Consider the following 27,328-nt stretch of genomic DNA (forward strand, 5'->3'; position numbering starts at 1 on the left):
GCCCAGGGAAAGAATCACCATCCCTGGAAGTATTTAAAAGGCGTGTAGGTGAGGCGCTTAGGGACATGGTTTAGTGGGCATGGTGGTGTTGGGTTAATGGTTGGACTTGATGATCTTAGAGGTCTTTTCCAACCTTAATGATTCTATGATTCTATGATAATAGCTGTTCCTGCACTGTGGAAGAATAGAATCCTGAGTGATTGCATTTTCTTCCACAATCACGTCCCTAAATCTTTTTTTCTTTCTGTTTTTTTAATTGGGTTTTGAAATCAGTCTAATGTTTAAATAAGCAGAGCTCTCTTACTGTGAAAGTCACTCGTATGCTAAAATAATGGGTTTAGATCTTCCTTTCTAAAACTGAAAATTTACTGGCTTTGGTATCCAATCCAGTTGTCCATCCTTCTGTTAAACATAACATAAGACTTAGAAAATAACATAATACAGAGAAAAATAATTTTTCATTTTTCTCACTGATAGAAAGTCTGGATTTTGGGGTCAGACCTGGTATCGGTTACTTATTTTGGTAAGCATGTCTTTGTTGATCGTTTGTGATAAACAAACTTCTGAAAAGTCTTCCTGATGGTCTTGGAGAATATTTGTATCAAATTATGAATGAGCATGCGCTTACCACAATAAATAATGCTTGTTCTCTGCCAAGGAAGTTTCTTTTTACTTCTTTAGATGCCACTGGGTTCTGTACCTGCAGAGAATGGCTGAACTGGGTGAAACCTGATGGTGGTGGTGAGAGGCTGGTGCTGATGAGTTAAAATACAGTTGCTGAAAGCATCAGGCCACTGTTAAGCTTCCTGGAGCTGAGTCATCACTGAACAGAATGTAGTACTGAAGAATTCTGAGTCAAGAGTTTATTTTGAACAGGAAAGTAGTATTTTATAGCCCTATAAGAGTGGCAAAGCTCTGGGGAAGTTAGGAAAAAACACAGAGACAGGCTAAAAAGCATTTTTTGCATATCTGCTGTGAAAGAGTGCAACCAGAAAAGAACAGAAGGTAGTTTTGTTTCTTAAGAGGGCTCATGCTGTAGTCCTTAATATTTTTCATAGTTTTCATTTAACTGGGGCAGAGGGGCCACTGTGGAACTTACAGAAATATGAGTAGTATTTCATTCCACCTAAAAATAAATACATGAATAGTATATTTTAAATAGCAATAAAAATGCTTAAAAGCTTGTAATTGCTGTAAGGCTGAAGAGCTGTGTTACTGAAGAACTGATACTCTTTTTAACAGAAGAGCCCACAGTTCAAATGTAGCACAAAGCTTTTAAAGTTGCTTAAAGACCCAGAATTGACTTCTGGCAAAACAATTACACTTGGCTGAGCAGAAAAGGTCATGCAGTTGAAAATGAGGTATTCTTGGAGAGAGCGTGGGGCTGCTCTGGCATTATGGCCATGAGGGACAAGAGGCCTGAGGCAGGAAAGTCCATACAGCTCAAAGACAGATTTTGCAAAACTGCAACATACGGGGCAGCAGCGTCTGTGGTAAGCAAAATTTTGCCAGACATTTGGAAGAACTGGGAAAAAAATGTGCACAGCATGGATGAAAAGGCTATGATAACATCATCATTAGCTCAGAGGAATTCCTCACGGGAACAGTGGACAGTATTTTAGCAAATAAGTTAATGAACTAGACCATAAGAACACTAGATAATGCCATGCAGAGTCACAGCAGCGGTCTGTCTAGGCCAGTGATCTTTCTCCAGCAGTAGCAGTAGGAGATGCTGTTTGGGGAGAGCATGAGAACCTGGCTGCTTTCTGTGGTCCATTCCCTCTTTAGTTCCTCAGCATTCACAGTTTTGTACTGGGGGTGTCAAAAGGCCTATCCCTTCCCTTTTACTGCCCATTTTTGGCATCGTTTTGTATCATGTTGTAAGATCTACCTCCTGCAATCTAATAGCCTGAAAGCAGTGAGATATTTGTTGATTTTTTTATTTTATTCTATGTATATGTGCCCCTTCTATGAAAAGAAAGCAATAATTATCACTGAGAGCAAAACTGCTTTTAGAAAGGTTATAAATGGGGTAAGATCGAGGATAAATATTGGTGATTCAGCCTCTGCTGATAAAGTGCTAAACATGTGAGCAAAGAACAAAGTAGGAGATACACCATTTGTAGTAGTACTAAAAAGAAAAGTACCCATTGTTGAAACAAACGTTTTGGTTTCATCAGGGTCTGTGCTCAGTGGGGCTGTCTTGGGCTTATAGAGCTGGGGAAGAGTTTTGGAGATGGCTTTTAAGAGGTAGGAGGAGAGCAGAAATTGTCATGCCATTCTTTATTTTCCTTTAAAAATACCAGTTATTTGGCAGCAGGGACTGATAGAGGAGATCTGAAAATGCATTGCTCTGGGAATCTTGAAGCAAGTGGAACAGCCAACAAGGTGACCACACTTGGCAATGGTGGGAGTATTGGAGTTACAAAACCCCTGAATTAATATAATGGAAAGGGATGCTTTCCGCTACCTGAGAAGAAGATTGACTCTGGGAGGGCTGGGTGGTGCCAGACATTTTTCTCTATGGTTTCAGGCAGGTTCTGGCAAGAGCTGTTGAGAAGGCAAAGCATGTGTGTGTGCATATATACTCGCTGATTAATGCTCCTTCCTCAAGCTACCATGTAAAATTGTGCGTGGCATCTGAGGTGTTCCACAGGAAGATAGAACATATTTGTCATGGTACAAAGAGCACTATAGTTTATGTGAATAGTTTATGTGTGTGTGCCTTTTTTATCTTGGGAAAAGAACAGTATAAGAATATAGCCAGGAACTGTGGACATTTCCAGGAGAAGACAACAAACTTAGCACTGTTGAACAACAAAACGTATTAACTTTTTATGTAGTTTTTATAGGGAGATCAGAAGAAAGTTATAACTAACTCCCTATAACTTCAAGAAGAGGACCTCTCACTTTTATATAGATCCTCATTGCAAAGTTGTGCCTTGCTGCCCAAATCACTGAGAACACTTGTGCAGAAGTGCCTAGTGGGCACAAGGTGCAATAGAAGAAAAGCATTTGAGAAAATCAAATTAAAGGTCCTCCTCATTAAAGTTTTTACTGCTTATAAATAGAAAAATACATTGTCCACTGGCATTTACAAGAATGGGTGTTGGCACTGTCCTTTTTTGTGTGACCGTATTGCTTTCCACGTATGGTGGGTATGAACAGGAGCTGCATGTAGAGATGCGTAAGTAGAGGCCATAGCTTTGGCTCTGATAAAAGCTGTTTTTTTTCATGGAAAATCTGTATTAGCTGTAAGTAACTTATTACTGTGGCCAAAGGGCCCTGGCAACTAACTTCTTACATGAGTGAAGATAATTTGTTATAAGAAGGAAAATAACCTCTGTGTGATGTAGGAATGTAATGTGGAGTTTTAAAGCACGAGTATTTTGAGTGTTTGGCAGAATCACAAAGTCCAGAGCTTGATTATGCATCTGTTTCTAAAGCATCAATATCTGGAAGTCTCAGACAACATATGGACTGTTATTTTTGAGAACTGCTATTGGGATTGAGACCTGCGTAAGACAGTTAAGCCTCTTGGCCCAGGGTGTGCAGAAAGCCTATTTCTAGCCCTCGTTGTAGGGTAAGAGATTATTGATGATAGGATGCTGTTTAAATACAACAGAATAGTGGCAGTGCCAATGTATTAAAGAAAACACCCTTTTTATTATAAGGTCACTTGTTAAAGAACAATTGGACACAGTTCGCCATGATCTCAAACAAATATTGAGGCTTCTCACTTAATGGCAAAATGCATGCCAAGTCAAATGAATGAGCATGTTGGTGGCACAGAAAACATTTGCCCTGAGGAGCTAAGTATATGCTTGTTTGCTTGGAAAAACAATGATCCAGAGAGACTATCTTATAGAGGCAAGAACAAATAGAAGGTACTAGCATTAAGGATGTGATTGGGAATTTTGAATACATTTCTGTGGTGTATCTGACAGATGTGTTCAGCCCATTTGCAGTGACATGTGGATTTAGTTAAGTAACCTCTTGTCGACTAATTGCAAATAACAGGATTCGGAGGAGGAGAGGGTGTCTCGCAGAAGATAAGATGAGCTTGCTGTTTTGAAGCTTTTAGAGCTGGCAATATTTAGTTCTTTTTTCTTTCACTCAATTTATCTGAAATTACAATTTTCATTTCTTTCCCAGCTGTGCTTTTTTTCCCCCTTTCAGTGCATTGGTTTTCTTGTCTTTATATTCCAAATTTTCTCATGGATGCACATTTTCCTAAAGCTGAATTAACACTGACTGAGAGCTATCATTCCTGTCAAAGACTGCTGTCTCTGGTTGCTTCAGAAAAGGACGACATCTGAGATGTCTTTTAAATATTGGAGTTATGTGCAACATTTTTTCTCCTGTACTCATAAGTCTTCATTGCTTTTTCTCTCAAGACAAATCTGTTCCTGACGGTTTGATGCAAGCAATAGTATAAACAGCCATATGTACTTTTTTTAACCAGTTCTGAAAGAAAACCCATAAATCTTATTAAAAAGGTAGTTTAAAGACAAGACTACACACCTCAACTCGGCCTCTTTGAGTGTGTAAAATGAAGTAGAGCTGTTTATTTACTAGGATTACGTGTCAAAGGTAGAGGGTTTCTGTTTGGATGTTTCCTCATTTTTTTGCAATAAAGGAGAAAAAACGCAAAAAATCTATGATGTGGTTCAATATGCTGCTCTGGATGAAGCTGGCCCGAGTGAAGTGTTCATCACTCTGATCTGCTCATTGCAATGTCTTCTCCCTGGGGAAGCTTGTCCTCTGGTGTGCCAGTGTAACCAGCCGCCTGTGCAGTTGTGCTTTAACAGAGCTGCAGGACAGTCAGTCCAAACAGTCTGGTTAGAAAAAGCGTGTTTAAAAAAAAAAAAAAAGTGTTCAAGGAAAAAGAAAATGTCAGAACTGGATTAGGGATTGATTGTGCGTGCAGTTATTTGGCAGAGCCAACGAGGAAATAATTTCAGTCAGGGGGAGGGGAGGAGGAGGAAGGGTGATGCCAAGCAAGTCCAAACAGAGTGGGGTTTTGTAGTTTCTTGACCTGGCTTTACTTCAGACAGCACAGCCTGACTGAGAGTGCCCTAAGTTAATGCAGTTAAGGTTGCAAACTTGAAATGCAGGATATGCACCATTGCTATTATTAAATTAGTGTGGCTTCTTGGCAGTGTCCATGGGCTAATATAATCCTTGGGAGTGCATACTGGGGTCCAGGGAGTAGGAGTCTGGGAGAGAGGTGTGTTTGACTGCTGCTTAAATATTGGTAAAACAGGTCCTGGAACACCACAGTTCTTGGGTGGGCTTTGACTGAAGATTCAGTCATCAAAATTTAGGTATCTGCTTGCTGGGCTTTAGATGCTTGCTTTGCTGTAGTCAGAGGGCATCTAGTCAATACAGTTAGTAGACTCTTGAGAAACATTCAACCATAGGGTAACTAGGTATCCACTTAAAGGTTAGCTGAATGACTTTCTAAACTCAGCCAAATAGGACAGGAGCTTTGCTGTGCAGGTCACATGTAGACTCCCACGTTCAGGTTTCTGAGTCTCAAATCCCATCCCTTGGGCTCCACTCGTTCATTAGGGATCCTACCAGGTCACCAGCTGCAAGTCCAGAATGGTGTGGTTCCTATGGTATAGCTGCTATATCATAGCCAACCCAGCTTGGCATCACACTAGGCACTTACACAGACACACGTGCATGGTACCCCTTATGCATGTATTTTATAAGAGATGCTGAAATAAATTGTAAGATCCATTTTAAAAAAAAAAAAAAAGGCAAAATTTCTTTTTGAATGATGGAAGGAAATGGAAGACGTGAAAGATCTGACTGTTGAGCTCATTAGAGAGAAGACAGAGGCAATTAATAGGTACTTTCACAAGGAGATAAAGGACTCTAAGAAGTGAGGGTACCTACCCACTGGAACAAAGTGTCGGCAGACCTGAGGGGTTCAAAACATCTCTACATGAAGGCTGGGTGCCTTTTTCAAAGAAGTACTTGAGCCAAACATGAAATATGGAGCTCAGGGTATAACTGATACGGAATGGCAGTGATCTATAGGATGGAAGGGTAGACATTCGTAAGAGATATCTTGAAGTCTCTAAATTTTGCTTTTGCATTTTTGTCCTGTCAACTTTATTAAATGACTTCAAATGGCTTACAATTTGTCATAAGTTCTGCAACATTATATAAATGGTATAGTTTCTGCAAGAAGGGGAAAAGCTTATAGCTTGTGATTTATGTATGGCTTACAGTGTGTAATTCCCATGTTTTTCCAGATTTTTATGGGTTTTTTCTTATTGTTTCTTTACTTCACATTAAATGCTTTTCTATTGTGTGGTTGCAGTACAGAAATACCTTGTTCTTCCTAGATCAAGACCTGTTTGAGATAGAAACTCTAGGATATCACTCTCAGCACCTATAAGAATTACGAATATGTAGGTCATCAGAAGATGAAGGGGAAAGCACATGTTTCGCAAGTGAATGTGCTGATCAGAGCATTCACTTTCCCAGAGGGTTATGGAAGGTATGCTTGCTCTAGTGAGATAGTAAGACAGGAGATTTCTTGAGGAAAAATAAGCCACAGTGAATGGAGTGACTTGACCAAAGCATGAGGGAAATCTCTCGGGACTCTTGCAAGCAAGAGGATGACTCCACCAAAAACAGCACGTGCTTTTCTGTACTCCAGGGATAGAGTACGTGCAGTCTGAGAGCGGGAGATTCTTCTTTCTTCAGGGAAACTGAAGCAAATTTGGAGGTGGACATTGGACAGTATGGCTCCCTTTGGAAGCAAATTAGATTTCTCCGTCCAGGTCTTTTCAGTCTCGGTAGCCTGTGCATCTGTTGTCTTTTGTGTAAGGTGGCCTTGTTTCCAAGACTTTGCAATAGCTATAAAATGTAATTAATCAGCTCCCATTTTTTTAAATTTGGCTGTTGTTTTCTGCATGGTCATTACAGAAGACTTTTAAATGCTAAAATTAAGAAATATGGTAAAAGATGCTGATTTTGTAGGCCATATTTCTTTCATATTTCGTAGGGAAATCTTCCATGCTTACAATTTTCGGTTGTAAGCTGATTCTGCTAGACAAGATCTAGATATGCAGTCCTGAGTGTTTTTTACTGTGCAAACTGAACACCTAGCTCACTGCTTGTCTCCAGAGAGGAGAGCAGCCAGCCTGCTCGCGTTATCGTCAGCCTACGGATTATCTTGGGTCCTCCTGCTTGCATGCAGTGAGTCTACTAGAAGTTGGGGCAGTCTCCAGCTGAAGAGGTTAGTTGTCTCTTGTGAAACTTGGGAACTAAAACCTTTGCCTTACCTCACGCAGTAACTATATGATTACAGTCTGCAAATGGTTGTGTCTGGCTTTCAGACTACTTCATTAAGAGTTAATTTATATGCAAGTTTGGTTTTCAAAAAAAACAACACACATGACTGATCCACCCTATCATAAATTTTTATAATGATAAGGTGGTGCAGGCTCATCTGAAATTCCTTCCAAAGGCGGTGTCAGATTTTTACTTTAGTCATCCTAACCATCTTTTTCTTCCCTGTATTTTCGCCGTAGCAAGGCTTTGTTTACATGAGCTGGATCCTAATAGTTCTACTCCCACTCCCACCCCCACTGGCACTTTGCAAGATATTGTAGATTATCATCACTAAAACTTCAGTTTGGCTTTTTTTATTTTTTATTAAGAAACATTTTATTTTCCTCAGAATTCTTTTCATTGAAGCAGCTGTCCTCAACGCTTCACTTCAGGTTTGCAGTTGATGGTATGAGGAGGCAGAAGTACTTCAGAGACACTTTTTTGTGTCTGTCTAGGAGGTGGCGGAGGGGAAGGGGAAGGCAGCAGGCATATAAAGCAGATTTAGGAGTGAGTTGTCAGAAGGAAGGAACAGACTTCAATCTCCGTTTGCCGTTGAGGATGGAGGTGAGGGAGCCTTTAGAAGCTAGCTAGCGTGTGGATGGCTGACAGGCTTGGCAGAGGCAAGGAGCAGTACTGGGAAAAACAGTGACCTAGACAGGAGAAAGTTTGGACAAGGTCAGGAATCTTTGTTTCCCTTCTCATCCCATGATAAAAATGAAACACGCTTACAGGGTTTTAAAGAACGCCAGAGAAGTAGAAGGTAAAGAAGGGCTGACGGCAGCGCTGGTGAGGAGTCAGGGTGCTTTGTTTTGCTTTGTGCTGACATAACCCTGTGCATAATTGATCCGAGTGAAATACCATGCACTCTCGCTGCCACCTTACCTCCTCGTGATGAAATCTAGGTAAAATGTTTGCAATCTACTGTATGTATCTAGAAGGTCAAACAATATCATGCCGTCAACACCTTAACCCACAGATGAGCAGTGTAGTGGTAACGCAGCTTCCTTCGGAGTTCCTACCCCATACCTACCCTATAGCTATTTTCCATAATAGATTTATGAGACCCTATAATGTGCTTTCAGGATCTGTGAGATGCAAGGCTGTTACGGTGATAAATCTTCTATCATGAGCTAAGATCTTGCCTAGAGCCGAAGACTGAATTGTGCTGACTCATGCAGTTGTAACACGTAAGGTGTGTGGGTTTGCTGTTTGGTCAGGTGAAATTAGGGTAAAGTCAGAGAAGCCTCAAGAAAAAACAGATATAGGGGGAAAGGTTGTGCTGGGTTTTGGCTTTGGACAGTGTGTGTGTGGGCTACCAGAAGCGCAACAGGAAATGCAATGTTTCATAGGCACTTCCATTGAAAGCGCTTGAAAATCCAGGTAGCTCTCTGATATTCAACCTTCGCTGACGTGTTGCTTACCATTTCCAACTCGATGCATAGATAAAGGGACGGAAGCCTTTTTGCTGTAAGACACACATTCTCAGGACCCACTGGTCGCTAATGCATGTTTGGCATCCAAAAATCAGGCAGCCACAAAGCTGAGCTGGAATCTACATGTGCGTTGTATGTGATGATGAAGGTGGCTCCTCTACAGTCCATAAAATGGAGACATTTTAGAAAATATTGTCATTTCTAAGGAATTTTTTTATGAAAATAATACAGGAATTTTGGGTTGAGCTAGAATTTCAGTTGTCTGTTTTTTGTCCAGGGTGGGTTTCTTTTTATATGCGGGTTTTTTTCCCTTTTTTAAGGAGCAAATGGACATACCCTGATTTCAGTATGCCTGGCATGCATACATGCATACACAGCTGGTGTTCTGAAAGAAATTTGTGTGCAGATACTGCTTTTCATAGTGTATTCAAACTGGAAGTTTGATGTGAAGGATGTCAAGTGGTCTGCAGGAAATGTGAGATTTTAATTCAGAAAGTTGGGCCGAGATCCACTGTCCTAAGCAACAAAGGTTCATTCCACATTATATCTAGTTTTCTAAGAGTACATTCAGGTTTAGCCCAGCTGTTCATCTCGTACTCTTAAGTAAACCTGGTAAAATAACCTTCTTGTGACACTTCTCCTTGCAGTGTTTGATGTTTTCGTCTTATTTGTAACTTTCCCAACGCAATCCTTTGGGAAGAGAAAGCTCACCTCCTCTGATACTGGGTTTTCTTTTTAAATGGGACAAAGTTGTTTTTAGGAAAAAAGTTACAAGTCTATGTTGAAAGTTCGTCTTCCAGCTGTCGAGTCTTTCTCCTGAAAGTCAGCCTTTCACCAGTTTCTTTTTCCCTGGAGTGAAAAAACATATCCCTGCTTCACCATATAGCTCGGATCCATTAAAGATTAGTTGTCTGTTTCATTCATCATCTGTTATTTTGTTACAGCAGTCACAGAATAGTCCACAAAGTAAGACACTAATGTTCAGTCAACCAGTTTTGTAAAGACATTTCTTAAAGAACAAATAATGCAGAAGAGAACCATAAACTGCACAATTAGTCAAATTAGGTATTACTGGAATTTATTCAAGTTGCTTAAAAATAAATGTCACTTATATGTTATACAATGCATCCGCTCTTAAATTTGGTAGTTATGTTTAAATATTTAAGTGTTTCAGTAGTGTTAAATAGTTTTATACTTGTTCTAAATTAAATTCTTCTGGCAAAGAGTTTTTTATTTTGTTTCTATTGTGTTGCAGACTCTCCTACAGATTTTTGGTGTGGTGGCTGTGGCTGTGGCAGTGATTCCTTGGATACTCATCCCCTTAATTCCACTATTTATTCTTTTCATTTTTCTTCGACGATATTTCTTAGACACTTCAAGAGATATTAAACGTCTAGAATCCACAAGTATGTAGTTTGGCGGTACTTAATGTTAGTTTGAACCCTGCTTATTATTATGTGAAATACTAGTATTTTATAGACAATCCATCAAAGATTTTTTCTTTTGCTATGCAAATAACTTCCTTATTGCCTTGGTTCTCAACTAGTGAATTACATGCTTAACTCCTGTTTTGCGTAATGATAAACATTAGGTATGTCAGTTTAACTATCTGTAAGTAAAGCTAGTTAAGAACATGCTAAGTTCCTAGTCTTTGGGACCTTGTATGCACATACTAATGGTGTTTCTGACCTAATCTGACTCTTGTGCCTGACTTTAGCTTGACTATGATATGAAATGTTAAGCATTATGAATAACAAACACGGGTGCCTCATGTCATTAACAAAGCTCAAAGAATTTTTTCAGTGACAGCTATTGTTAAAACGTAAGACATTTTTGTATAAATTAATCTGCCTGGCTGTCTGACTGATTCAGAGTAAGAGGACTTTGGTTAAAGATATCATGTATTTCTTCTAAAAGGATGCAGTACTGTAACTTGTATGGTTAAATATAAAGTAGTAGGATTAAAGATTAGTGTGGTACAAAAAGAATTAAATGTAGTCCTTCAGCTATTGCTAAGTTACTCTCATTTCCCTTTGTAGCTCGAAGTCCAGTGTTCTCCCACTTGTCGTCATCTCTCCAGGGACTTTGGACTATTCGGGCTTTGAAAGCAGAGGAAAGATTTCAAAAATTATTTGATGCACACCAAGACCTCCACTCAGGTTTGTGATGAATTGACGTTAAAAATCAATTACTTTGCTCTGTAGGAGGGAGATATCTTATGCCCTCAGCGACATGTATATAATGTACATTAAAATCAGTAGGAGATGTGCATTTGTCTCTTTAGGGTAAAATTTCTCTATTAGAACAAAAAAAGTTATTATCCATCTAGATTTTGAGAGTTTACTTTGGGCTGTAATATAATTTGAGATACCCACGCATATATTTTAACAATGTCTAAGATAAACATTTTAAAGTATGCCTGATAAGAATATTTAAAGAACCATTTTTGACATTTTCCTGGATTCCATCTTTAAAAAGAGAGAGAGGGAGAAACAAGCTATATTATGAAGCATTTAATATTAAGTAGCGTGCTAGGAGTGGGCAGAGATGATTAATATAAATCATCTTGGAAAAGTTTCATAGATCTCACTTCTTTTTTACTTTGAGCAGCTTTCAGGGCTCAAATCTAATATACAGTATTAACATGACCAGAAGGTGTAAAACATTAGTATTCTGCAAGCATAAGTAATATAATTCAGGTTTGTGATTCTTCACCTTCTGTCAATTAAAATGTTCTCTTTTGCAATGTATTTCAAGATGCAGCAGAATGCAAGTTTGCAATTTTGTGTTTGTTAGGCAAGATCTTGAATTTTCTCTGTCATAAGACATACAAATATATTCTATGGCTTTTTTGTAATTTATAGCCTTCCAAGGTTTCAGACCAGACCAATTGATCTTTTCTGAAGTACAGTTTATCACAGCCAGTTGAATCCTACACTCTGACCTCCATGTTCAGCCCAGTAACTTGTGACCGGGGAAACATATCTTCCAGGGAGGGACCTCTAGCTTTGAATTCCCCATTTCTTAATATTTTCAAGTCACTAGTTATCTGACCAAATCAATTTTACAGTAGCTGATAGTGAGGGAACACACAGTTGTTTTTTAAGCTTTGTATTAAAAGACATCTTTAGTCGATAAACTGCATATAAAAGTTTCCCTATACAAAGAGGACCGTGACCTTTAAAAGAAATATTTTCTTGTGTTTTAAGGTCAGATCTAAGGAACATAAACACACTATTTTCCAGTTGATTTTATGCGTCTCTAACAAAACTCTCAGTAACGCCACTCCTGGGCAGTTCAGGAACCTGCTTTTGAGATCAAGCTTCAGCGCTTATAGTCGCAGTCTTTTGTGTACCTACATGCTTCATCTTGGGGTCTTTCCCACCAGAGTATTTGGGGTATACCAGCTTGCTTTGTGTGTGTGTGGTTTTTGGCCCTCGGATGGAATATGAGCCAGCAGTGTGCCTGGGCAGCAAAGGCGGCCAACAACATCTGGGCTGTATTAACAGGAGCACAGCCAGTGGAAGGAGGGAAGTGATTATCCCCCTCAGCACTTGTTAGCCCACATCTGGAATACTGCATCCAGTTTTGGACTCCCAGATACAGGAAACACTAACAAACTGGAGTGAGTTCAGTGGAGGGGCCATTAACATGGTCAGGGCACTAACAAGAGAGGTCTCACTGTGAGGAGAGGCTGAAGAAACTGGGCTTGTTCAACTCGCAGAAGAGAAGGCTTACAGAGGATTTAATAGCTGCCTTCCAGTACCTGCAAGGATGTCAGGCCCTTCACAGTGATACGTAGTGGGAGGAGCAAGAAAATGGATATAAGTTGAAAACAAGAGAGGTTTAACCTGGATACAAGGAGAAACTTTTTCACCATGAGGACAGTCAAGCAGTGGAACAGCTTGCCCAGAGACGTTGTGCAGGCTCCATCCATGGAGATTTTCAAGACTTGAACTGCATAAAGCATGGAGCAACATGGTCTGACCTCAGAGATGACCCTGCTTTGAGCAGGAGGTTGAACGAGAGACCTCCTGAGGTTGCTTCCACCCCAAATAATTCTTTGATACTAAATGTGTGCAAGCAATAGCCAATAGAAGAGCATACCTTTCATACTGTCTCACAAAGTTGGAGTCCTGGGTTCTTAAGTCTCCCAAAGAGTTTTAAATTCTTTCCTGCATCACGGAAAGCTCTCCCAATCAGCAGTGGTTTTGTTTAGCACTTTTGGCTGGAGTGGTATCCTCCTATATTTAGGGCTAAGCCTGGGAAACAGGATACTCGCTTCGAACCCTCTTTCAGGATGCCTATGAATTTGATATTAAAAAATCTTTAGATAGAAAACATCTAAAAGGCATGCTGAGGTTTGACCAAACCTAAGTTTCCTTCCTGCCAGTGCAGCATCTCTATAAGCAAGCTCATGAGTCATCAGAAGTTACACCATGATAAGCCTTTGTTGGTCCCCATGATTGCCATATTCCTTCCTGCATGCACAGTGGCCCCGGTTACATAGGGAGGTTGCAGAATGACCCATCTCAAGCTGGCAGTTTAGCACACCTTCCTGGACAAAGGGATCAATGGAGTAAAACCTTGAAGCTGAAAAAGTGTCCAATTTCCTGGTCTTACAAGTACACTATTGCACCAGAAATGACCTTTCATGTCACCAGGAGGCTGCCATAGACTGTTTCCAGGGACACTCGGCTCCTGGGTTTCAGAGAGGTACCTAGATTATCCCGGTGAATTAAATTTCTGGAACTAGGTTTGTGACTTGGTGCGACGCTCTCTTCTGCATACGTCGTTCCGTTGTGCCTGGGTGTATGACTGTCCATTAGACCATATCAAATGTCTTGTTTAATGAAACCAGCTGCTAAATGTGTGGTCAGGCATATGCAGTTAGAGTTAATGTAAAAGGGGCTAAGAAGTAACCAGCTCTGGACCTTACCTGGCTCCCTCTTGTCATCCTCGCTCTTTTCCTCTGCTGCCCTCCAGAAGTTACATGGAGTTCTGTTGGCCGAATTGTTGATTTGATCACTCCGTAATCTGACTACCCAATATGATCTGGCTCAAAACCAGACTTACCTCCTCCCTTTTTTTAAAAAAGGGAGGATTTTTTTAGCTTGACTCTGTCCCAGCACTGGGCTAAGGAACAGGGAAACAGCATGGATCTTTAGCATGGAGTAACGACAAGCAATGCAGAAAGGGTTGGAATGGTAACCTTCTGCTGTGACTTGTTAGCAGCTGGAACAATTCATGTGACTGCAGCCTAAGCAATAAATAATGCCATACTTTGTTATGGCTACTTGACTTCTGTTTTTGGCCCTGAATTCAAACACTTTGCCTTCTGTATTGCAATGTCTTTTCCTGCTGTCTCCTGTATCTTGTACTGTAGCATATCTATCTGGCGTGGAATTTAGCACCAAATTGTGGACACCTGGATGTGAGTGCCCAGTGGAGATGTCCACCTGTGAGCTTCTCCAAAAGTAGATATGTGCTTTTAGTCAATTGGATAGCTCTGGAGCTCCACAGGCTGTATTGAGTAGCTCTTATGGGAGCTTAACCAGCTGCAGCTGCCTTCTAAAGACTTGGCTCTGACAGTTGTGTTGTGCTATGTTCTAGCTAAAAGCCTGTAGTCGGTAGTCCAGCTACAGCAAATGTAGTTGTACTTCTGCTTTTTGTGTAAGACTCCCGAGTCCACTAGAGTTAAAAAAAGGCTTCCATTTTAAATAAATGGATAATGTTTCAGGCCTTGACTGTTTTTCTTCCTATTCCTGTTTGTTATAATAGCTGTAGTTGCTATTGGTGTGAAAACTAGGTTAGGCCATTTCAGGAAAACTGGAAAATATTCTGATCGTCATCGGTCCATACAGACATGCACTTGAAGATGGCAATGTTTGGGGTTTTTTTTAACAACTTATAATATCAATGTGAATTAATTTAATAATAATTACGCAGCTTAGTTTTCTAATAATCCACTGTTCTTATGTCTCTGTAAAATACACTTTAGAGGCCTGGTTTCTATTTTTGACGACCTCGAGGTGGTTTGCTGTGCGTCTGGATGCCATCTGTGCCATTTTTGTTATAGTGGTTGCTTTTGGTTCCCTGCTTCTCGCCAAGAGTAAGTACAGATGTTAGAAAAAGTTCACCCAGTAATTACCATGTATAGTAATCTTTAATTCTTTTTCATAGTTTGCTGTTTCTAATTGTTTAAGGACTGTAATTAAGTTAAATATTTCTTTCTAGATCATGATCTCTTCCTCAGTCTAGGGCATTGGGGCTGTATCTGCTTTCCTGCAAATACTGGAGGCAGTTCAGACATCTTCCGGGCTTAGGCATGCATCTACCATCATCCCCAAATGTGCAAACAAACTTGCAGATCTGTAGTCTTCACTTTTGAGATTCTGGCTTTCAGAGCAATAACAACAAATAAATCTTTTTCTTTTTCCTCACCTTTGCCTTTCTTTTTTGGGCCTACAGGGCTTTGCTTTTCATATTGAAACACCCACAGAGCTGCTTCTTAACAACTTTTTTCCTTTCTACACATGACACAGTAGGCCAAAAGGCAAGCTAAAATTCCTAGGGATACTATTCTAATATCTTGGATCAGCAGGATAGGCCAGTTCCAGAAAGAAAATCGCCTTGTAATAACACATTTTATGTTCACTGTCACTCATGAACTGTCATTAGTGTATGCATCATCCAGGATGTAATTGGGTTAGATGTACTAGAATGAGATAGTCATCTAAAATATGAAGGAAGAAGTAATTATCTTGGACATGAAAATTAGTGCTAATTTGCTGGTTTTGTTTCTTTTCTTTTTCCTTTGGATAAGTTCTGTATATGCATGTGTGTTTTAAAATTTGAACACTGTGCGGCTCAACACTCAAAATTTTGAGTTAGGTTTGATGTTATTAGAGTGCAAAAAGACAAGTCAAAACAATAGTCCTGAATCTTTCCTTGCCTCTGGATAAGGAGTAGCTCTCTTGAAGTCAATAGATCTATGCTAGGATAAAGTTCAAGTAAGTCAGAGGACAATCATGCTTAATATTGGGGCAGACAGAATTCATTTATTTTATGAGAGTAGACCCACTGAACACAATAAATGCTTATCTAAACAGGGGAAGAAATATTCTGTCCTGTTACTTTATCTGATCACTTACAAGAGTACAAAGTTTATGTAAATGTTTGTAACTTATTTTGAAATCATTTTATGCTCATTTTTTGCTTAGGTTTAGGGCCTGATTTAATTCCCTTAGAAAAAAGTGAAAAGTTACTAATGCTCAGCAAGATAGGGATGACCCTGACAAGTCTTGAGACCGAACCTCAGTTTTTAAATAAAACGCCAGGCCAAGGAGAATTGGGATTATCTTTTCAAATATACAGACAATTTCCAAAATGTACCAAAAAAAATGCAGCAAGTAGCTGTTCTGCCTGGAGCTACTCATTGCACAGATGGCAAGTACAGTGTAACCAAACAACATTCTGGCTGTGATGCTTCCATCATGTAAGTAACCTCATGAAAGGGAAGTTAACTAGAATTTTGTGTAATTACCAGTATACCTATGTGATTCTCTTTTTCCTTTGTTCTGCAGCTTTGAATGCGGGGCAGGTTGGTTTGGCGCTATCCTATGCAATCACCCTCATGGGAACATTCCAGTGGGGTGTTAGACAAAGTGCTGAAGTTGAAAACCTGGTAACGTTTATTTCTTCCTTTTCACCTCTTGGTTCCTTTTTGTGGTTCTGACATGAGGCCTTAAGGATGGGATTCTTCTTAATTAACTTAGGACATTAATACCTTAGCAAGCGATTGAGGCACCACTTACAGTCTGTAAAGAAGAATAGCCTCTTCTAGGGTATAATTTGTCTGACTGATTTTGAATGTCTATTGAGATGAATTGTGCCCAGTGACTGTCTCTCTCCATTCATAGTAAGGGAGGCTTTATGATCTCCCTTTACAGCAGAAAGGAGACAATTGCATTGCAACTCACTAAAATTACAAATTAATCCCTCTCTATAAGTAAGATTTTTTTAAATTATTTTTTTAGATTTGGGATTTTTAATTTATTATTATTTCTTATTGCATTTAAAAATCTGATTTATATCCCTTCTGGCATTTTTTAGGGTCCTGTTAATTTGTTGTAAAGGCTTATATCTTCTTTATTTGTTGTAAGTTAACAAATATTTGCAAGTATTTGTTTATATTCAGTTGAGAGGATTGTGTGTTTTCCAAAATATATAAAGTAAAACGCCTTCCACCAATTTACAATACTTACTAACATGTTCTAGTTTGCCTATTTACTTTTTTAAGTTAATATATAAGAAAAAAAGACTATAAAAAGAACATACTAAGCATAAACCTTGGGGTTTTTGTGTTGTGTTGACAACTGAAGGTTACTTGTAATTATGATTTGCTGACCGTAGTCTAGGAAATACATGTAGTCCTTTTGTAGAAGTTACAAAGCCATGTTTAATAACAGATAAAATTAATAATAGTGTTAGATTTGTATTTTTTTGTCTAGCGTATTGCTTCTTCAGAGCATTTTTCAGACATGAATAAACTAGTGGTGACAGACCTCGGTGAGAAATGGGAAGAAAGCTTTCAGGTTTTTTCATACCAGTTGGGAAGTTTTGGAAGTGTCAACCTGTGGGACTCTCTTATGTAGTGAGTTACTCTCTTGGAGGCTGTGATTCAGAAATACTTTGGAGGAGAAAGGCTTGCCATTCACTAAGCTGGCTTTGATGTCGAATGTTGATCATTTATGGAGCTATGATTAGCATCAACTTCTTTGACAGGTGGACATCCATCAAAAATCCCTTGTTATTGAAGGCTGACTACGTTTGGGGGAGGCAAGAACATTTCCTCTCCATTCTACTCTGTCACTCCTTCCTTGTATGTTTTTCCTTGGAGCTTATTTTGTAATGTGGAAAGGGTAGGTGGCAATGAGGTCAGAGAACTTGCTGCCTGGTAACCTCTGCCCTGAAAGCCACTCCAGGCAAGATAAGCCTACTGGATATCTTTATGATTTTTTTTTTCCAGAATCCATCTATGAGCGGATCTAGTTAAATAAAATTAATTGTATTGAGAAGATGTATGGGCAAGGATGTGCACTGGAGCCTAAACAGAATTTTTATTATTTGCCCAAGGGGAAAAAAGGGTCTAGATAGTGCAACTTCTGAATCTTTTCCTTCCCGTAAGATTAGAGGTGTCAGCAAATATTGCAGTTTCTTTCATATCTGGCATAAAATATATAGGAAAACAAGTTTTATTGCATATAAGCCACTAATAATATGGTGACAGCTATCTTGGATTGTGGGGTTGCTTGTGACAAACGTATTTAAAAAATTTGCTGGGGGTGAGTGTGGTAATGATGAGGACAAAACAAGGGATGATGAAGCCAGTAACTTGATGCTGGTAGCTATCGTGGGTCCGCCTGTAGCTCATATGGCAGTTTCATTTCTAGCTTTGTCTTCCCAGCACACAATGAAATGGTGTCGTCTTAGCCAAGACTGACAGACAACTCTCATAGTTTAAATTTCTTAATACTTATGCACATGCTTAGATTTGTAATTAAACCCACTGATTAGAAATGTGCTTATGTATGGATTTATGTATCGTGATAGATTTGTGTCTGTAGGAGGACGTGAGATGCATTCTTTCCACTTTTTCAATTGTGTGAAGTAAGTATGGATGGTACCAAATACTCTTATCTGTGCTTAAAAGAAAAACTCTGGAATAATTTGCATTGGATCTTTGTAGTAGAAATACACACACGCACACATATATATGCATGCAATATTTGCAATGTATGCAATAAGCTGAAGTTTATGTATATATGTCTTCTTTCCTCCCCTTAGATGATATCAGTAGAAAGAGTAATGGAATACACAGAACTTGAAAAAGAAGCTCCTTGGGAGACCAACAAGCATCCGCCACCTGAATGGCCAAGCCAAGGAATGATAGCATTTGAAAATGTTAACTTCACTTACAGTCTAGATGGACCTTTGGTGTTAAGACATTTATCTGTTTTAATTAAACCAAAAGAAAAGGTATGTACATGGCTGTCTTTGGCTGTTCATTAAGCAAAGATGATAAGTTGACAAGAAGCTGTGTGATAAAAACACATTAAAATATATGGATGTTAGGAAATTAGTAAGTGTTCTTCTAAAAAATAAGCCATAGTCATATTTAATAGCAAAAGTTAGAGCGTGTTTATTTCCTGTAAATGTAGCATAAATGTGTCTGGGAACATGACATTTCTGTCTGTCAAAACAAAGGGTTAAATACATTCGATAATTTTCTGATAAAATCTGGGTTTCGTCAGAAAGTGGCAGATACTCAAAATACAGACTAAGCCCAAAATGTTTGTTCAAATCCAAAGCAAGTGGAGCTGCATTAGGAAACTGGGGATTCAGTAGAGGGAACATAAATGGAACAAAGGGTGTCAACACACAAGGTGAGCAGAGGCAGTTGAAAATAAGGAATGTACACACTCTTGCACAGAGCCCCAAATGGAAGAGAGAAGAAAGAAATACAAATCAGTTGCATAAGTTTAGAATTGGGGATTTTATTTCAGTTCCTTTCGGCTATCAATCCAATTAACTGTTGCCATTAATTAGATTGGTAGCCAAAAGAAACATAGAAATAAAATTCTTCCTCCTCTGCAAATTTGACTCTTCCTCCTCAATTTTGACACCATCGCAACTGAAAGAGTGCTGCAGGGAAGGTCTCCCCCCCAGACAAAATTAAATTAGAGCCTTGCAGTGTCAATTCGTAGTTTGCTACATTTCAAATGCACATGTACTTTTTTGATTAGGATATCTTCCCTAGGAGGCTGGTTCAACTCTCTGCAATCATTGCCCTGGCCTCATTTGTAACATGCTTTTCCATTCAGTCCCAAACCTGTTTCATTGCTCAAGTGGACCTTTTTAATAACGTGCATGTTACCAGAATTCAGCCCAACTTTGCTGCATGGAGATGATCTCATGGAATTAGGTATGGGTGAGTTAAAAATGGTCTTTAAGAAGAAGAGCAAAAGGGATGTTTATTTCTTGCCTATGGGCCATCTCTTTAGCTGTTATATATCACTCCAGTGTAATAGCAGACAAGATGATTTACATTTTTTAGTGAGAGACAGAAATAAAATAAAATAAAAAACGGAAGCAAGAGATATTAACAGTGTATGACTCAGTCCTTGGTGGGGGCAGGAGGGGGACGGATGACTGGGGGTATTTATTTTTGCTGAGTGGTTATGCTGTGGTTTTGTCATCCTGAAGTGAATTTGCCCAGCTTGAAACTATTGCCAAGAACTTCGTATTTGTTTTCTATGATGTTTTGCACAATACTGCAGCAGACTGCCACTGTGTAAAATAAATCTCCCAAGCATCTGTGCTCCTTATATTGGTTTTAATTATGGAGAAGGGTCTCTTCAGAACCAGGTTTCCAGATCCGCTAGGGATTCTGCCCATGTGGCTGTCAGTGAGAGCTCTTATGCCCGTTTAGGCCCCTCGCTCACACAGACTTCTGGTGGCTGCAGTGCCACTGGCAGAATGAACGAGTTTAAACTTCTGCCGTGTTTGTAGTTTTTCTTGTAGCCAACCCAGCACCTAGTTTGGGAAGCTGTAGGTACACTAAGAATGGAGGAGGTGATTACTTAGCAGATCACTCGTGGGTTAGGGTGTCTTTTGATCTGCTTGTCTCAGTGTTAAGCTAGGAGGGATCCTCTTTCTTAACCATCTTTGCTCACGTAGCATAGTCTGCCAGAGACGGACCAGGGAACGCTCAGGTCAGGAGCTCTGCCAGCAGCTGGCTGTGATTAACCTCTTCAGTTACTATAGCTGCAGCAGGAGAAGGTTAGCATGTGCAGCCTTGGGTTTGAAACACCACTATCTTTGTTTTAGGGTGCTTATGAATGCTTATGGACTAATATATTGTTAAATGCACCTTGTCCTGACAGATCCTAAATCTGAGGGTATGGCTACATGACAAAGTTAGGAGGGTGAGGGTCTAGATTTACGGCATGGCAGCTGTTCACGTAAATACTCTCACAGCGTAGCACGAAAGGGAGGTTGCCTGAGGGATAACAAAGACATGGGCAGTTTCAGTGGCGTAGCTGACATGCTGTAAATCTCACTCTCGTTTTTTGTGCAGCTCTATTTGAAGTACGAGTGATGCTTGAGTAACGATGAGCCCAGCGTAGCAGGTGTACTCCTGTGTATGCACATGGCTTGCATCGGGCAACAAAATCCTGACCATGTGATTCCTGTTAGGTGTCTGGGACTTCCATTTGCAGACCATTGCTGTATTTGCACTGGCTATGAACGTGGGCCTCTGAAGAATACAATGTATTAAAAAATAAATAGATGTGTGTACTGAGAGCTGTTTCCAATTCATGTCAATTTTCAGCAGCCTGTAGTCAGTTAGACCAAAAATACAAATAGATTCCTCTAAATACTGAAGAGCATAGTCCTTTCATTTGATGCCAAACTGAAAGTGGGATTTTGACAATATGCAGAGCAGCTGCATTTTTATTTTAAGTATCAATGTATTTTTAATGTTTTTTCTTTATATCCTTAATACAATACTTTATATCACTGACATTTACAGAGAAACAATTGAACTTTTGTTTTCACAAGTCTGGGTGTCTGTGTTCTCCATTCAGCATTTTCTTTCCGAGCTATAGTGTAACTATTCAGAACTGGTTTTCCTTTGTTTCACTGATATAATTTAGAATACTAGGCATTTTATCATTTATTGTAACAGATTTGCTTAAATTAGGCTGTATCTTTAATTATAAGTGCTGTATAAATGTTAATTAGTCTATATACAATAGTACAATAATGAATTGTTGGATGAAATTGTTGAATCAGAAAACAGAAGTAGAAAATACCTTTTAGATTATGCAGCGTAAGTTGCTCCTTGCAGTATACTTTTTTAGTGTTTTGTGTATTTTTTGATCCAATGTGGGCACTGCTGCTTTGAGCTTAGCGTCTCTGACTGTTAGAAAGTTTCTCCTTGCTCTTCGATGTAATGTTTCCTGTGCTTAATTTCATTCCAGCAGTCATTACTGCATACATCTGAGTCTCAGGCAGTGGGTAATTGCCCTCTGGTGTCTGTACGTATACTCGTGAAGGTTTCCACGTTTCTTCCTCCCTTCTGCACTCCAATCACTTCGCCAGGCTATATTGTACATGTTTAATCCTCATAAATCCTTCCTCATCAAATCAGTATCTCCAACCCATATTAATTTTATGTTGCACTTCTCTGAACTCTTTCCAGTGTGTTGATTTCTTTCTGGAAATGCAGCGATTAGAACTGAGTGCAGGAAATAACAAATCCTGCCAGATCAGATCTGTGTAGAGGGTTACTCCCATCACCTTCTCTGATATAATTGATTACTGTACATTGTTTTCTCTAAGAATCCTTTACCTGAAGACAACATATTAAAAAAAAAAGTGTTTGCTGTTCAAGGTAGTATTTAATCACCACTAATTACATGTCTCCTCTCATTTATTAGTGGGCCTGCTTTCTCCCAACTGTTGGTTTCATATGAAATATTCGTAGGTCTTAACTCCTTGTCACTAAACTTAGCAATCCCATATTTTGCGTTTTCTCTACCACTTTTTTCTGAAAGCATTATTTTTTCACATTGCATACAGCTTCTGATTTTTATTTGGGAACATATAGAAGCCTGAATCACTGTGATTTTATTATTCACTGTTTCTCCTGTTTGGAAAGGAATTGCAGCTTGCTCACATGGCCTTGTAGTTTCAATACTTCTGTCCTCTCTGTTGAAGCTGGCTGAAGCATGAATACAGTTTATAATCCTGCTAGTTTTGGCTTTATTTTGGCTACTTTGACTACTTTGAGGTACTTCACCTTAACCATACTAACCAAAATCAGCCTCAGTTATTTAAAATGGGAATACTGCTCATACAGTGCTTTATGGGAGTTCTTTTTTGGATTGAGAAGTAGGTGCATGCCTGAAATGATTTGCCTAACATCACCCAGCAAACCAGGTTTAGTATAAAAATTAGCAGCCTTCAATCACATTACTCTATACACCAAGCCACTTTATCTTGTTTACACAATAAAACAGAGAAAATCCTTCACCTTTGCATATGATCCAAGAAATTGCTGGGTATCCAAATGTCACCTGAATCCAAACTGATTTGGGGGGAGGTTTTTTCCTCTTGAAAAAATGTTAATTATAAAGAAGTTTTATTTCGTGTTTGTTCTACTATAAATCTTGTGATGTTGTAAAACTGTTGCTTGACATATTAATTTATCCTGAAAAGCTTATGGTTTAATTGTACAAGCTTGGCTTGCTCTGTAGGTTGGAATAGTGGGAAGAACCGGAGCTGGGAAAAGCTCTCTGATAGCAGCCCTCTTTCGCTTGGCGGAACCCGAAGGAAGGATTTGGATTGATAAGTACTTGACGTCAGAGCTAGGGCTCCATGACTTGCGAAAGAAAATTTCAATTATACCTCAGGTAAGAGATTGACTTGGTCTGCTATAAACATTTTCAATTTAAAATGCTTTGCCGGGATACGTTCCCCCTGCACCCCTGTATGCAGTAGGCATAGAAAGTTTAGCGAGGTGTTATTCTTACTTGACTTACAAGGTCTTGATTATTTTAAGATAAACAGAATCAGCTTTGGGGACTGGAGCGTTTTCTTCCTAGTTTTGTCTCCTGTCTATCCCTCTGGAATACTTGTGAGTAGGTGTTAGCAGTATGCTATCCTCCTATAGTCTGGGAAAGAGCAGAGAAAATCCGACAGGAACATACCAAGCTTCAGCAGTTCTCTGAAGTCACTTGATGCTTTGGCAACAATTCCTGCCTGATGCGTTGCCTGAAGGTTCCTTAGTAAGGGACTTTGAGGGACCACTTTCACCTCTCTAGTCACCCCAGTACAAACTGACTGAGGCTAGACCTAGAAAGAGCAAACCTGCCAACTAGAAATGAGCTACCAGCCTTTCCACTATTTGGAGAAGGTTGGACAGGAGGAGAGCAGAGGAATGGACAAAAGAGCGGGTCATTATGATGCATAGACAAAAAATTGGTGAGCTTTAGAAGCTGAATGCAGGAAAGGCTGCAATGCAGGAAAAAAACTAAAATGGTGTTGGGAATAGCCTCATCTCTGGTGCTGCAGCAGAAGAAAGGATGTTCCAAGAAGTTCATGGTCTTACTTTCAAATGAGACATTGAATCACAGAAGTGTTATGTGTAACCTCAAAACTTCCTGAAGGCAGAGCCTGTGCAGATTACTATGTTTCATGAGAGCTTTGGTCTCTTCCATGATCACTTGCTCTCCACTGGAGAGGGAGGAATGCAATGTCATGTTTTTGGCAAATAATTTGTCTGGGATGTTCTAGCAGGTAGACAGAACAGTAAGCTGGAAACTAGAGGAATTTGCTGTGTTTAGCATTGGTTCTCAGATCTCTGTATTTTATTACAGAAGCTGTATTTAGAGTCCTTACACCATCTTTGTATGTGAATGTTTGCTAGCCTGTTGGCAGGATGGCATTCAAAGTGTATTACTTTAAATTGAGAATCTGATAAAAATGGTAATGAACAGTGGTTCTAAGCCTCTCTTGATTACCTGCTTTTTTTTTCCTTTCCCAAGTGTAGGAGTCAGAGAAAAGAAGCAGGTATGCTATTATCAAAAAAAAAAAAAAAAGAGGTACTCCCCCAGCAATTGGATTGTTGCCTAATGCAGGATGTCTTTTGTTTCTGCATACTGAAGGCTTTGTTATTGCACAGTGGAGGTACTCACTGGAACTAGTCATCTTTTGTGTGCAAAGAGGACTTTATGTGGATTTAAGTTCTATTTTTTTGTTTGTGTGCAGCATTCTTTTCTCCTGAAAGTAGATGATCATCAGTTCATTCAAGGTCTACAACTTTTTGAAAGCCTTGCCCGTAGCTATTGCGGGTGATTTCTACGTTTGGAAGAATTCAACCCAGTTGAATAAAATAGAATACTGAGACAGGAGAACTGCTGTTCAAATACAGTTTCTATATGTTGAGTGATGCAGATGCTCAAAGTTCACTGCATTTAATTATACATGGGGTTTTTTCATACATTGGTCTATTGACATGGTTGTAAAACTATTTTAATCCAGTTGAATTCTGTGACTTTTACCAAGTTCCTATGATAGGGTTTTCATCATGGTCCCAAAGGGTTTTAAGTGTCCAAAGGCTAGCAAGTAGGATTTCTTTTCCACATAAGGGAAGACGTGTTTCCACTAAAAACTATGAAGTGGTGGTAGAAAGAAGAGGAGGATGGTCTGGAATAAGGTTTATACTATAGTAAACTGAGTAATAGGCATTGTCTTGAACTGCATTAATAGTTGTGTCAATAATAGAAATAGTAATGTAACATCAGGTAGTTATTTTGCAGCAAATATCTTCTTAATTATGTGGGAAGCTAAGAAACCGGAGGGAGAGATGCTTATTAAAATTATAACGTAAAACATGCTAAACAGAACCATTCCTAGAGAGTGATGAGGCAAGACTGAAGTTTTCTTATATGTAAGTTTAAATACCTACCTGGAGAAATAAAAATGTGCTTAGGCTTCTAATTGCTTGCTTGGATGGAGCTGTGTGGAGGTTGTGTTTGTAAATCTTTTCTATGCAAATGTTGTCTGCCTCCTTGACTGCAAGCATTTTTACAACAATTATTTACAGGTTTGTCTTATTACTTTCCTCTCATAAACCAGACTATTTTAAATAATAATCTGTGTCAGAAATGATAATTAAAAAATATTCTTATCTTCTGTTGCAGTACGTGTCTGTTGTTAGGACTTTCATAATAGTTACGAACACTTTATAAATTCAGCCTCTTGTTTTGCCAACCTATAAAAATGGATTGAAAAGGAAAATAAATGTAACAATACCTTCAAAACACCAAATGGTGTATTAAAATATGTACTGTTAAACAGATTACTTTCTAGGTGTTTTTGAAGAAAAATATTCTTTAACCTGTTAATGTGGTTTTTTTAAATCCTTTTGTTCATTCAACAGGTTTTTAGTGACATGTTGCTAATGCAACAGATACTTTCAAATAATTGGCACATTACGTCAAGAAATGCATACGTTCTTTTACATTGCTTGTGGCGTGTTCTGTTTTTGTTAATCCTTTTATACCGCTCAGAGTAGTTTAGAAATGAAGACACAATAAAAGGGTTAAGGTCTAAATTCTGTTCTGATTTGCTGCAGCCCTTTGGAGCTGGGCATCACTGGGGTTAGATGGGGCATGACAGTCACGACAGAGGTTAATCTCGGAGTAAGCTGAAGTTATCCAATGTAAGTTACACTTTATTTCCTAGGGGAGAAAAAAAGAAAACGTTTTGCATAAGGTTTCTCCAATTTAAAGAAGACTGACAACATGATGAATGGTCTCCATTTATGATTAGCACTACTACAGCTTTTGACTTGTTGTTGTTGTCGTCGTTGTGTGGTATTAAGAAGAGTTTAGCCCTAAAGTCATGTCAGTGCATGACTCTCAGGTCTGACAACTCACATCAGTGAGTACTGATCTGTTGCTTAAGGAGTTCTGGACCAAAAGTCATCTTCCTGCTTCTCAAACACTGCACTTTCCAGTGTGAATTGATTTGTGCCAGTTTGATTAATGATCTGTTATTGGTCTGACCGGGAACTGAAGTAGAACAAAACTTGCTTCGACTACATTGGTACCTGAACGGGGGAAGGTTCTGATTTGACTCCCTGATGTGTTTTGAGTTAGAGCTTTGCCTAGCAGTGCTCCAGTTCTAAGTTTGCTTTGATGCTGTGGCAGTATAGATTAACTTCTATGTGTATAGGTTTAAACATTGTGTTGAAAGGTGAAAGCTGTTCCTCTTAGGCTCTGATGGTAAAATTGAAGGGCTTTTATGATATGAAATGAAAAAAAAATCCCACAACCAAACAGAGAACGAAAACCAGAAAGGCATTGTGAGCTCTTTGATTCCTCTCTGGTTTATGTACTTCAAAAACAAATTTTCAAAACTGCCCAAACATAATTTAGGAGTGTGAGCGCATTGACAGTGGTAGTTGCTGGTTTTCATTAACAATAGCAGGAGGATAGCAATGATTTCATGCAATCATATATAGCTTGTGGCATCAAAACAGTGGCATGTAAATGCCCATTTGAGTACCGACATAACTGTGTACAGCAATTTGCAAACAGACCTGTCCTGTTTGGTAAATTACCTTCATACAGACTGGTTGAACACTTGCCTCCCCCCGCCCCCCTTAAGCATGCTGTTGTGAAATACTCCTTTGCATTTCATAAAAGATAGCTTGTTGTTGGATATTTCTGTGCTATTGTTGATATAGGTTAGTTCTGATTATTATTAAATTACCTATTGCAATATAAAACCTGTGTTTATAATGGAATGCTAATTTTACTGGGTTTTAGGAGCCTGTTTTATTCACTGGAACTATGAGGAAAAACTTAGATCCTTTCAATGAATACACCGATGAAGAGCTGTGGAATGCCTTGGAAGAGGTGACTTATTAAATCTAATAACATACATCTGATATTTACAAG

At 39.1% G+C, this 27,328-nt stretch overlaps 1 protein-coding gene across 1 annotated transcript in view; it reads left to right on the forward strand.

The window, feature by feature from the left end:
* LOC104078647 (multidrug resistance-associated protein 4-like) overlaps positions 1–27,328 on the forward strand; it is a gene marked incomplete at its 3' end in the record, with an annotated part of 46,053 nt that overhangs the window by 11,699 nt on the left and 7,026 nt on the right. Inside the window, exons 4-10 of the mRNA XM_009580359.1 lie at positions 10,014–10,195; positions 10,829–10,948; positions 14,791–14,901; positions 16,376–16,476; positions 18,639–18,830; positions 23,117–23,272; positions 27,197–27,286. Of these exons, the coding sequence (XP_009578654.1) occupies positions 10,014–10,195; positions 10,829–10,948; positions 14,791–14,901; positions 16,376–16,476; positions 18,639–18,830; positions 23,117–23,272; positions 27,197–27,286 (952 nt within the window). The remainder of the gene's footprint in view (positions 1–10,013; positions 10,196–10,828; positions 10,949–14,790; positions 14,902–16,375; positions 16,477–18,638; positions 18,831–23,116; positions 23,273–27,196; positions 27,287–27,328) is intronic.

The sequence above is a fragment of the Fulmarus glacialis genome, unplaced genomic scaffold (assembly GCF_000690835.1).
Source record: "Fulmarus glacialis isolate BGI_N327 unplaced genomic scaffold, ASM69083v1 scaffold21976, whole genome shotgun sequence".
NCBI lineage: Eukaryota > Metazoa > Chordata > Aves > Procellariiformes > Procellariidae > Fulmarus > Fulmarus glacialis.